Here is a 12076-nt window from a genome sequence, read left to right as displayed (position 1 = left end):
TGTATATTTCACAGTATTTTGTCTATTTTGGTTTTAAAATGAGGTGATTAACTGTGGATGCATAGACATCCATGCAGAGTGACAGAGAAGGACTTTTAGAATCATAGAGTGCCACTAGGACTTCTACAGATGAAGGAAGCAGTTTCTTTCCATTTGTCAAAGAATCAACACTAGCCCTGGTATGAAGACAGAGCCAGTGCACAGCACTTACTAACACCCAAGGTGTGTAGCTTTTCTAAAATATATAGTTCACTGCTGCTATTGAGCCTGTTTAATTTGTTGCACCATGTGTGCGTCATGTGTGCGTACATGCTTTCCCTTTCTTCCTTCCTTTCCATTCCCCTTTGCACTAAATAGGGTTTTGCAGCATAAAGAAATCTGTGAAGCTATTTGTAGCTTCAGCATTCAGGCTGACAAGGCTGCTGTCAGTTCAAAGCACATTCTTTCTCTCAAGGCATTACATAACCAACGACAGAACGGATTTTGTTTTCCACATTTACCAGAAAGCTGCCAGCAAGAAAAACAATTCACTGAAGGTTACGGCAGTTAAAATACAATGGTTTAAGATTTGATTTTTCCAACCATTACTTGACAAAACAAAAATAGATCTTTTTGGGAAGAAAGCTTCTTTTAATTGTGATTTATACCCTTTACTTTGGGCTCTATACAATAATAAAAATCTCTCTCAGAATAAAAAAAGAATAATTTGGAACAATGGTAGAGATTGCACGCAAAAAACATGCAGAAGTAGTCCTTGGCCAAAAGAGTCCTAGTATTTAAGGATGTCAGATTTAAAACCAAGATCATGCTGCTCTTTCATTTATTTTATACCTCCAGTTAATTTGTGACACAACATGAAGTGAGCCTCTGCTCTGAAAAACTTCCAATCTAAAGTGCCAGTCCTTCAACCGAATTCTGTTGAGTGAACCATTACACCTGTGCAGAGCCCAACTAATGTCCCTTTAGGGGGAAGAGGAGCTTTACACCAAGAGAAAGGGGAGATTCCCAGCTTTCCAAAAGGGATATACAGCACTTGCTTCTACCCTTACATTGTCTCCAGTTATCAGAGTTTTTAAAAGGCATTTACATGAATGAGTCTTTAAAGACATTTCTATATATTAGAAAAGCTATTCTGCATCATTTTAGGGGTGTTTTAAGTACATTTCTTTTCCACCAAGGCTTGTGGTTGGACTCATGGTAGCTAAGGCACCTGACTTCACAACAGGGATATAAAGTACTAGATCAGCATGAACAAAAATAGCTGTGTTACAAACATTTTCAATTCAGAGCCAACACTGATGCCATCAAAAATGGCAGTTTCCTGAGTGCCCTACATCCACCAATTACTTTTCAGGTTATTTAATTACTTCTTTTCCCCTATACGAGATATCTACAATTGTAGAACTATTGAGGGGTTCTGTATTCAACAAAATGATAAGTTTCACGAGAAGGTCCTTCATACTTAGATTGCAAACTCCCCAGGCCAATGTTGTAACGGCTCCTTATGAGGTGTATTCCAACTTCATAGTGAAGAGCTATTTAACATACATACAGTTTTAGCTAAAAAACAATGATATGGAATACTATTGTACTGAACATACACCATCCATTGTTAAATGTTCAGCTATTTAAGAAAACTGAATGTTAAGTTTACATCTACATTAAGCGCTAGGGATGGGATTCCTCTGTTCATGTACACACTCACGCAGGCTCAAAGGCAAGCTAGTGAGTATAAACAGTAATGTAGCCGCAGTCCACAGGCAGCAGCAGAGGCACGGCTGAGCCATGCTACGTACATACCCACAAGTTTCAGGGGGGTTTTGTGCTCAGTGTGGCTTGGCCATGCCTCCACTGCTGCAACCCATGCTACGCTGCTGCTTATACCCCTGCTAGCTCAATCAGAGCTAGTGCGAGCCGGGGTGCTGGAACAGCTTTTATAGCGGGGGTGCTGTGAGCCATTGAACCAAACTGCAAACCCTGTATATAACGTAAACCACTTTAAGTCGGGGGTGCTACAGCACCCCCCGCATCTCTGGTTTCAGCATCTATGAGTGCATGTGTATTCGAGGAGAAGGACCACAGTCCTAGCTCATAGTGTAGTTGTAGCCTGAAAGGAGCTAGTAATCTACATTAGAGCTGGTGGAAAAAAAAATTAAAAAAATAATTTAAGTCTAAACTTAAATGTTTTGTGGAAATGTATCAGTTCTGACTGAAATTTGTAGACAGACCCATCCACCCACCCCTCACTGCTCCCTCAGAATAGCCTGGTGGTCAGGGCACTCACCTGGGATGCGAGAGACAATGTTAAAGTTCTGTCTCTGCATCAGACAAACTGGGATTTCAACCTTGGTTTCTTGCACCCCAGGTGAATCAGTCTTTTTTTCTCCCCTTGTGGTGCTGTTTCACTTTGTGCAAATATTTCAATATTCATGCTCTAGCGTGACACTTACTCTATATCATGAGGTTAGGGCACCTGCCTGGGGTGTAGGAGACCCAGGTTCAAGTCTTCTCTGGCTAATTCATAGCAGGACCTTGAATCTGACTCTCCCCCTTCATAGGTAAATGTGTTAACCATTGGGATCTCTTGTAAATTTATGAAAGGTGTCTGTTTCATGCTGCATCAGAACAAAACCAAATTCTAAAAACTTGACATTTTTCATGAAATGGAATTGTTTTCCAGACAGCCCTAGTCCACATGCAGTTATTGGCATAAACGACTGAAACCTCAGGCTCCAGCTTTTTTCACATTATCAATCAGCTTTCACAAACACTGGTGCTAGTAAAGCTCTTTTGCTTAAACACTCATGGAAAGTGAATACACAAGGGTAATGAGTCTGGGTGAATTGAGATTTGCTTTCATATCAAATATTCACCACAAAATTATTGCACCATTTGCTCAGCACTACATGATGCAGAGTTGAGCAGTTCTGAGTCCACCCAAAAGAGGGCAGTGGAACACATACACACTAGCAAGTTTATTACACATTTTATACATATGCCACTTTTTGTGCCCAGTCCTGCATTTATTTTCCACAGAGGTTAATGGAAGTTTGCAGCTTGAGAGGAATACAGGATAGATTAGGCCTATGTAGTATAACATCAGTCAGTAAATGTGTTATATGTAGGCAGGGCCGGCTCTGGCTTTTTGGCTGCCCCCCCCCCCCAAAAAAATGGGATGGCCAAAACGGCAAAGGGAAAAAAAAAAAAAACTGCGGCGCGGCTGGAGCCAGGGTGCAGGGGGACTCCCTGCGCTGCAGATGTGCCCCAGCTAGCGGGGGATGGGGGAGGGAGGAGGGGAGAGAGAGAAGGGGGGCGGCCAGGGCTTCAGCGGGGTGCTGCCGGGGCCGCCTGTCGCCTGCCGGGAGGGCTCCGCGCTGCTCTGGTCGGCTGGGAAGGAAGGAAAAGGACTGCCCTGTCGGGCTTGCTGTCCTCCGCGCCGCCGCCCCCTACAGGGCGGCCAGAGCGGAACAACAACAAAACAAAACAAAACAAAGAAAAGAAAAAGCAGCCGTGCTGCCCTAGGATTGGGCGGAATGCCGCCTCCTACAAGCTGCCGCCCCAAGCACCAGCTTGCTCTGCTGGTGCCTGGAGCCGGCCCTGTATGTAGGGACCATTCCAGCATTTCTTACTCATGCAAAACTCCAACTGGGCCCACCCCCGAGATCTTAACTCAATCCTTAGTCAGACAAAACTGACTTCAATAGTTTTGCCTAAATAATGAAAGAGTAAAGAGCTGCAGAATGCACCCCAATGGGAGTTTTTCCTGAGTTAAGTACGTAAGAGCCCTATCCTGTTATTTCTGTATTTATCCCATCTTAGGGGCTGGAATATATTAAAACAATATACAGTTTATAAGCTAAAAGTAAATGTATTTTAATAGTACCAATAGCAGCTTCTCAGGGCACTGCAATTTTTCATGCAGTTTAGGATAAAATACTGATTAGGTACTGTGAAAAGTATGGACCTAATCCAACTTTTATTCTGCCTCAACATATAACGCTTATTTTTTGTCTTGGCCAAAAAGTGTGAAATTCAGTTCTCATTAAGTTGTTTCCGATGTCAGCTGGTGCTGATGTTGGTTTCCCTAGACTGTTCCTCAATGTTAAGAGGCAGTAATACAATTATTGCAGAAAAAAAACCCATAGCTTTGACATACAATATTTCTTCCAACTGAATCTTGGTCTTTAGATCTCAGAAGCAATTCCAGAGGCAGCTACCCTTCATTTCATTTGTTTTCATTAGCAGCAGGAACAAGACGGAATTGAAGCACTTAATTTTTTCTTCTCCTGATTTTTTGTTGAAACTCCCCCCCACCCCAACCCCCGCCCCAAGTTTAAGACTTGGCACACAATGGGAAAAAACTTTATAATAGTTCTGGGTCCATTAGTCATCTTTAAAGACTGAGACAGTCTCCACCCTTTTTCAGCTCCCGAGTGACACAAATGGAAAGTAATGTGGGTGTGACTGGCCACGTTATGAGAGCATGCTGCACCTTCTAAAAGGAAGCACAGGAGGCACTTCACAGCATGCTTTCCTTAGCTTAGCACACTCAGGGGCATGTTGCCTGTCTGTTCTGCAGGCAGGATGCCTCTGGTACTAGTGGCCTTCAGAGATTAAAGACTAATCATGATAGCTAGAGCTGTGAATACATAAGGCCTTATTGTAGTCTTACCCCAGTTTTACACCAGTGTAATGCCATTGATTTCAGTGGAGTCACTTCTGATTTAAGCCACTGTAACAGGAGGAACAAGCCCTTTTTGAAAACAGGAATGATTTTTTAATTTTTTTTTATAAACACTGAAATTAGGAACTGAGATAAATTTGCCTTACAGGAAGTGCTATGACAGGACTATGTACTGTGCAGCATATTTTGCGTTGTTGAGGAGTATTTGCATTTCTGAGATTATGCTATCTGGTTCTTTGCATCATTTGTCTATGTTTATGATTTCTCAATTGTGGAACAAGTGATTCCTTCGTTAAAGAGGAGTGAAAAAGCCTAAATTTACTTCAATCATCTTTCCATGAGCTCATTCTGAACACTAGTTATTGCGTGTGAAATATATATTTATTTATATATTGCATTTGTCCACATTTCCCCAAATTTATGGGAAATACTGTAAAACAGTTGTCTGGTGTGGTATATGTGTTTATATATTGGGACAGAATTGGATAAATTTAAACTACTATGATATCCATGATTTGAAAGAAATAGATGTAATACATCCTGGATAAAATATATGACTCTTATTATGACTGTAATATTGTAACTTTTACAATATTAAGCTAGGCAGCTTTGTTACATAACATATTTCATGTCCATAATTATTTTAGACGTATAATAAATACAAATAAATTTCAAAAGCAAGAAAATGATAAACAATTGAGATAGAGTATCCTCTGAAATTTGTAAAAGAGATTAAAGGCAAGCAACATAAAACACACTAAAGAAATGCTCTAATCTCTAGTATCAGAGGGGTAGATGTGTTAGGCCTTGTCTACACTACGAGAGTAGTTCGATTTTACTTGCATCGAATTTTTGGAATCGATATTGCAAAGTCGAACGTGTGTGTCCACACCAAGGACAGTAATTCGACTTTGTGCGTCCACACTAACGGTGAAAGCGTCGACATTCGAAGCGGTGCGCTGTGGTCAGCTATCCCACAGTTCCCGCAGTCCCCTCTGCCCATTGGAATTCTGGGTGTAGCCGGCAATGCCTTCTAGGTAACAAAATGAGTCGAGGGTGCTTTTGGGTAACTGTCGTCATCCGTCCATCACTCCCGCCCTCCCTCCCTGAAAGCGCCGGCGGGAAATCAGTTCGCGCACTTTTCCAGTCATTGACAGCGTGGACGCCACAGCACTGCGAGCATGGAGCACGCTGCGACCATCGCTGCAGTTGTGGCCGCTCTCAACGCCTCGCAGCTTATCATAAAGGTTTCCCTGAGGCAGATGCAGAAAAGTCAGGCGAGGAGGCTACGGCACCGCGGTGATGTCCTGAAGTCTGAGAGTAGCACAGACCTCTCAGAAAGCAGGGGACCCAGCGCCGAGGACATCACGGTGGCAATGGGTCATGTTGATGCCGTGGAACGGTGATTCTGGGCACGGGAAACAAGCACTGAGTGGTGGGACTGCATAGTGCTGCAGGTCTGGGATGAATCCCAGTGGCTGCGAAACTTTCGCATGCGGAAGGGAACTTTCCTGGAACTTTGTGAGTTGCTGTCCCCTGCCCTGAAGCGCAGTGAAACCCGCTTGCGAGCTGCACTGAGTGTACAGAAGCGAGTGGCCATAGCCCTCTGGAAGCTTGCAACGCCAGACAGCTACCGGTCAGTCGCGAACCAGTTTGGGGTGGGCAAATCTACCGTGGGGGTTGTTGTGATGCAAGTAGCGAAGGCAATCGTTGATGTACTGCTACCAAAGGTAGTGACCCTGGGAAACGTGGAGGCGATCATAGATGGCTTCGCAGCGATGGGATTCCCAAACTGCGGTGGGGCCATAGATGGAACTCACATCCCTATCCTGGCACCGGACCACCAGGCCACCCAGTACATTAACCGAAAGGGATACTTTTCCATGGTGCTGCAAGCACTGGTGGACCACAGGGGACGTTTTACCAACATCTACGTGGGATGGCCGGGCAAGGTTCATGACGCTCGTGTTTTCAGGAACTCTGGTCTGTTTAGACAGTTGCAGCAAGGTATTTACTTCCCGGACCACAAAATAACTGTTGGGGATGTGGAGATGCCTATAGTCATCCTCGGGGACCCAGCCTACCCACTAATGCCCTGGCTCATGAAGCCCTATACTGGCGCCCTGGACACTGAAAAAGAACTCTTCAACTACCGGCTGAGCAAGTGCAGAATGGTGGTGGAGTGTGCTTTTGGCCGTCTCAAGGGGAGATGGAGAAGCTTACTGACTCGCTGTGATCTCAGCGAAACCAATATCCCCATTGTTATAGTAGCTTGCTGTGTGCTCCACAATCTCTGTGAGAGCAAGGGGGAGACCTTTATGGCGGGGTGGGAGGTTGAGGAAAATAGCCTGGCTGCTGATTACTCACAGCCAGACAGCCGGGCGATTAGAAGAGACCAGCGGGAAGCACTGTGCATCCGGGAGGCTTTGAAAGCAAAGTTCCTGAGTGAGCAGGGTAACCTGTGACTTTAAAGTTTGTGTACTGAGAAGCTAAACCTGCCCCCGTTTCTTTACCCAGTTAATGTTGACTATCCTATCCAGTTACATACCCCCTTCACCCCCCTTCCAACACACATTTCGAAATAAAAATAGTTCTACTTTGTTAAAGCACACCGTTTTCTTTAATACTGTTTTCGCGGGAATTTTTTAAAACTGGGACGCAGACTGTGGTGCGGAGCGGGTGTAGTGTAGTGACGCGAATGCAGCTTCTAAACTCAAGGATTGACAGGCTCCGCTGCGGTGGGATGGTTGTTTCAACGGAGCCTGTCACCCCTCCTGATCGGGACTGTGTGTATGGGGGGTCTATGTGACTTTGTGGCAGGGGGAGGACGGTTACAGATCCCCTGCTGTGTGGCTCTGTGATCCTGCCTAAGGACCGCCGCTTAAGATCTGTAACTGCCCTCCCCCGCCACAAAGTCACAGAGCAACCCACCCCCCCCAACATAACATGAAAACAACCTCCCAGACTAACCAGGGTAACTAGTCACTGCATCACTGCACTGTGTATGTGCCCTGCTGCTGTGCCTGCCCCCGACTATGTACCCTGCCAAAGGTGACTGTCCTGTCCAATTACCAACCCCCTTTCCCCTCCTCCTCCAAAAGAACATGATTGAAACAGTAGTTAACAGAAACGTATTTTTTATTATCAACTACACATGGCATTGGGAGGTGAAACTTGGACGGGGGCTTGTGTCAGGCGGGAAGGAAAGAACTTTTCAAATTTTGGGAAATGAGAGCCTTCTGCTACTAGAGCTCTCTGCAGGGGTGGAGTGAGACTTAGCAGGGACTCTGCCGCCTCTCCTTCTTTGCACTTTGGGTGAGGTGGGTATGGGACTTGGTGGCAGGGGAGGGCGGTTAGAGATGGACTGCAGCGGGGCTCTGTCCTCCTGCCTCCGTTCCTGCAGAACATCCACAAGGCGCCGGAGCATGTCCGTTTGCTCCCTCAGTAGTCCAAGCAGCGTTTGAGTCGCCTGCTGGTCTTCCTGCCGCCACCTCTCCTCCCGATCCATGTTGGCTTGGTGCATTCAGGTCAAGTTCTCCCGCCACTGGGTCTGCTGTGCTGCCTGGGCTTGGGAACAGGCCATAAGCTCAGAGAACATGTCCTCCCGTGTCCTCTTCTTCCTACGCCTAATCCGCGCTAGCCTCTGGGAGTGTGATTCCAGGCTAGGTTGTGAGACAGTCGCAGATGGGGCTGTGGAAATGGGAAAAAGGGAGTGAATTCCTCAGAAAGATAAATGTAGTTGTGAACAAAGAACATAGTCTTTCTCTGTGAACAAGACCATGCACAGCACCTATCACATGCGCACTCAGCACAAGGTCGAATCCTCGGCCTTCGCATTCAGTGCCTGGGGTCTTGCACAGCACATTTGAGAAGCGGGGCAGCACAACGGAATTTCTGTTGCAGGCAGACATGGTAAGCCGTACACTTGTGGCAGTTTAAAACTTTTATATTTTACCACTGGCCTCATTTCACATTTAAAGCTATGTCAGTTCCTGCAGCCAGCAATCCGGCAAGCGGGAACTCTGCCCCTGTCCCACCCCCTCGCAGCTGTCCCCGGGAACGATCCCTTTCGGCTGCCCCTCTCCCGCCTCCACCGCGTGGCTACAAACCAGCGGTTACAGTACTGTAAAGGAACGGGAAAGCAGTCCCAACACTAACATTCCCCTACCTAATTCAAAGCAGGTCACCATGGGCGACATCACCCTGATGAGGATCTCTGAGAGCGACAGAGAGATAATGCTCCGGGAAAGCCTCCAAAGACCAGCGCCGTATGCCGCCCTGCTGTGCAGAGCAATGATTCCCGAGTACTTGATAATCTCGTGGCGCGGCAACGTGTCGTACTTCGGAGGACCCAATAAGGCCGCTCTCCCCAGGAACCTCATGCAACGGCTTTCACATTACCTCCAGGAGAGCTTCATCGAGAGGTCCCAGGAGGATTACTGCTCTATCCCCGGACATATAGACCGCATTTTACTGTAGCTGCAGTAGCAGGGAATAAACAGTAGAGCGGCTTGTGCAGGACAATCACTGAAAACCGGACATTGCTAGATTTTTTTTCAAAACTTGCACTGCCCATGACTAAACCGTTAAGCGCCTAGGGCACACTAATCATGAACAACCCATTCTTTTAATTGTTAATATTCCTGTTTTGTTAAAAATAAATGTTTAGATGTTTACAACACTTACTGGCTGATCCTTCCCCAGATTCTGTGTCCGGGGTAACGGCTGGGGACGCTTCGTAGGGGATCTCTGTAAGGGTGATGAAGAGATCCTGGCTGTCGGGGAAATCAGCGTTGTGAGCGCTGCCGACTGCCTCGCCCTCCTCATCTCCTTCCTCATCTTCCCCGTCCCCTAACATGTCCGAGGAACCGGCCATGGAGACTATCCCATCCTCTGAGTCCACGGTCACTGGTGGGGTAGTGGTGGCGGCCGCACCGAGGATGGAATGCAGTGCCTCGTAGAAACGGGATGTCTGGGGATGGGATCCGGAGCGTCCGTTTGCCTCTTTGGTCTTCTGGTAGCCGTGTCTCAGCTCCTTGATTTTCACGCGGCACTGCGTTGCATCCCGGCTGTATCCTCTCTCTGCCATGTCTTTAGAGATCTTCTCGTAGATCTTTGCATTCCTTCTTTTGGATCGCAGCTCGGAAAGCACGGACTCATCGCCCCACACAGCGATGAGATCCAAGACTTCCCGATCAGTCCATGCTGGGGCCCTCTTTCTATTCACAGACTGCACGGCCATCACTGCTGGAGAGCTCTGCATCGTTGCCAGTGCTGCTGTGCTCGCCACGATGTCCAGACAGGAAATGAGATTCAAACTGGCCAGACAGGAAAAGGAATTCCAATTCAAATTTTCCCTGGGCTTTTCCTGTGTGGCTGGTCAGAGCATCCGAGCTCGCACTGCTGTCCAGAGCGTCAACAGAGTGGTGCACTGTGGGATAGCTCCTGGAGCTATTAGCATCGATTTCCATCCACACCTAGCCTAATTCGACATGGCCATGTCGAATTTGGCGCTACTCCCCTCGTCGGGGAGGAGTACAGAAGTCGAATTAAAGAGACCTCTATGTCGAACTAAATAGCATCGCAGTGTGGACGGGTGCAGGGTTAATTCGATGTAACGGCGCTAACTTCGACATAAACGCCTAGTGTAGACCAGGCCTTAGTCTGAATCTGTAAAAAGCAACAGAGGGTCCTGTGGCACCTTTAAGACTAACAGAAGTATTGGGAGCATAAGCTTTTGTGGGTAAGAACCTCACTTCTTCAGATGCAACTTGCATCTGAAGAAGTGAGGTTCTTACCCACGAAAGCTTATGCTCCCAATACTTCTGTTAGTCTTAAAGGTGCCACAGGACCCTGTTGCTCTAATCTCTAGATACAATTAATAAGGAGCTGAGTAGAGAATATCAAGAGGAAAGGTAATATGTACTGTGATGAGTAGAAATTGCTTTGGACAAAAATGCATAACAGCATTCCAAGGTGCATTCTCTTTTCCTCAAACATGCACACACTTTACCCACCCAGGGCCGGCTCCAGGGTTTTTGACGCCCCAAGCGGTGAAGAAAAAAAAAGCTTCAATCGGCAGCAGCTCCACCACGTCGCTTTCTTCTTCGGCGGCAATTCAGCGGCAGGTCCTTCCCTCCAAGAGGGACAGGGACCCTCCGCCGAATTGAAGCGGCGCGGGTGAGGGATGTGCTGGCTTCGGCTTCCCGCTGCCCCCATTGGCCCGGGACGGTGAACCGCGGCCAGTGGGGGCTGCAATCGGCCGAACCTGCCGCGTCAGCAGGTAAATAAACTGGCCCGGCCCGCTAGGGTGCTTACCCTGGCGAGCCGCGTGCCAAACGTTGCTGACCCCTGGTTTACACTGTAAAATGGAACTGGTTTAGACAACAGTGCAACATAGAGAACTATTCTTGCCCATGTTTTCTCTCTCTTAATTTAGCTATGTGTTGTAGAAGTCTATGGCAGAGGTTCTCAAACTGTGGTTCTGCAAGCTCCATTCAGGTGGTCCACAAATAGTTCCCTCTAAGGTGTGTGCCTGGGCAGCCGCACATGAAAGAATGAAGGGCCACCCAGCTAATTAGTGGAGCCGTGCAAGCGTGGCTCCACCGATTAGGTGCCTGGACTCTGGAGAAGACGGATATGTAAGGTGAGGTGGTGGCGTTGGGGTGAATAGGGAGTAGGTGGGAGCGGGCAGTGGGGTGAGAAGAGGGGGTGGGAGAAATCTGGGACGTGCAGGGCTGCGGCGGCCAGAGAAAGAGGCGACTTTTCCCAGCTCCAGGGCTGTGGCTGCCAGGGAGAGACGGCCCTCCTTCCCAGCCCCCACTCGGTCATGTAGTCCAATCCCCTGCTCAAAGCAGGACCAACACCAACTAAATCATCCCAGCCAGAGCTTTGTCAAGCTGGGCCTTAAAAACCTCTAAGGATGGAGATTCCACTGCCTCCCTAGGTAACCCATTCCAGTGCTTCACCACCCTCCTAGTGAAATAGTGTTTCCTAATATCCAACCTAGACCTCCCCCACTGCAACTTGAGACCCTTGCTTCTTGTTCTGTCATCTGCCACCACTGAGAACAGCCTAGCTTCATCCTCTTTGGAACCCCCCTTCAGGTAGTTGAAGGCTGCTATCAAATCCGCCCTCACTCTTCTCTTCTGCAGACTAAATAACCCCAGTTCCCTCAGCCTCACCTCGTAAGTCATGTGCCCCAGCCCCCTAATCATTTTTCTTGCCCTCTGCTGGACTCTCTCCAATTTGTCCACATCCCTTCTGTAGTGGGGGGGGACCAAAACTGACACAAAACTCCAGGTGTGGCCTCACCAGTGCCAAACAGAGGAGAATAATCACTTCCTTCGATCTGCTGGCAATGTTCCTACTAATACAGCCCAATACGCCGTT

General features: G+C 47.5%; 1 protein-coding gene across 1 annotated transcript; it reads right to left on the bottom strand.

The window, feature by feature from the left end:
• Positions 1–7341: 7341 nt before the first annotated feature.
• On the bottom strand, positions 7342–10377 carry LOC135981507 (myb/SANT-like DNA-binding domain-containing protein 2). The gene is made up of 2 exons (XM_065584261.1): positions 9371–10377; positions 7342–8374 (listed from the first exon to the last, which is right to left on the bottom strand). The coding sequence occupies exons 1-2, from the start codon at positions 9945–9947 to the stop codon at positions 8208–8210; spliced, it is 744 nt and encodes a 247-aa protein (XP_065440333.1). The 5' UTR covers positions 9948–10377; the 3' UTR covers positions 7342–8207.
• Positions 10378–12076: the final 1699 nt, after the last annotated feature.

The sequence above is a fragment of the Chrysemys picta genome, chromosome 2 (assembly GCF_011386835.1).
Source record: "Chrysemys picta bellii isolate R12L10 chromosome 2, ASM1138683v2, whole genome shotgun sequence".
Classification (NCBI taxonomy): domain Eukaryota; kingdom Metazoa; phylum Chordata; order Testudines; family Emydidae; genus Chrysemys; species Chrysemys picta.
Note: the sequence above shows the minus strand (reverse complement) of the source record. Positions and strands in the feature narration are given on the sequence as shown.

Bases quoted from the DNA above. Each gene is read 5' to 3' on its own strand.
- LOC135981507 (XM_065584261.1), bottom strand. From the start codon at position 9,947: ATGCAGAGCTCTCCAGCAGTGATGGCCGTGCAGTCTGTGAATAGAAAG. The intron at 8,375-9,370 runs GTAAGTGTTGTA...CCATTTCCACAG, and splicing joins ATCTGGGGAAGGATCAGCCA to CCCCATCTGCGACTGTCTCA.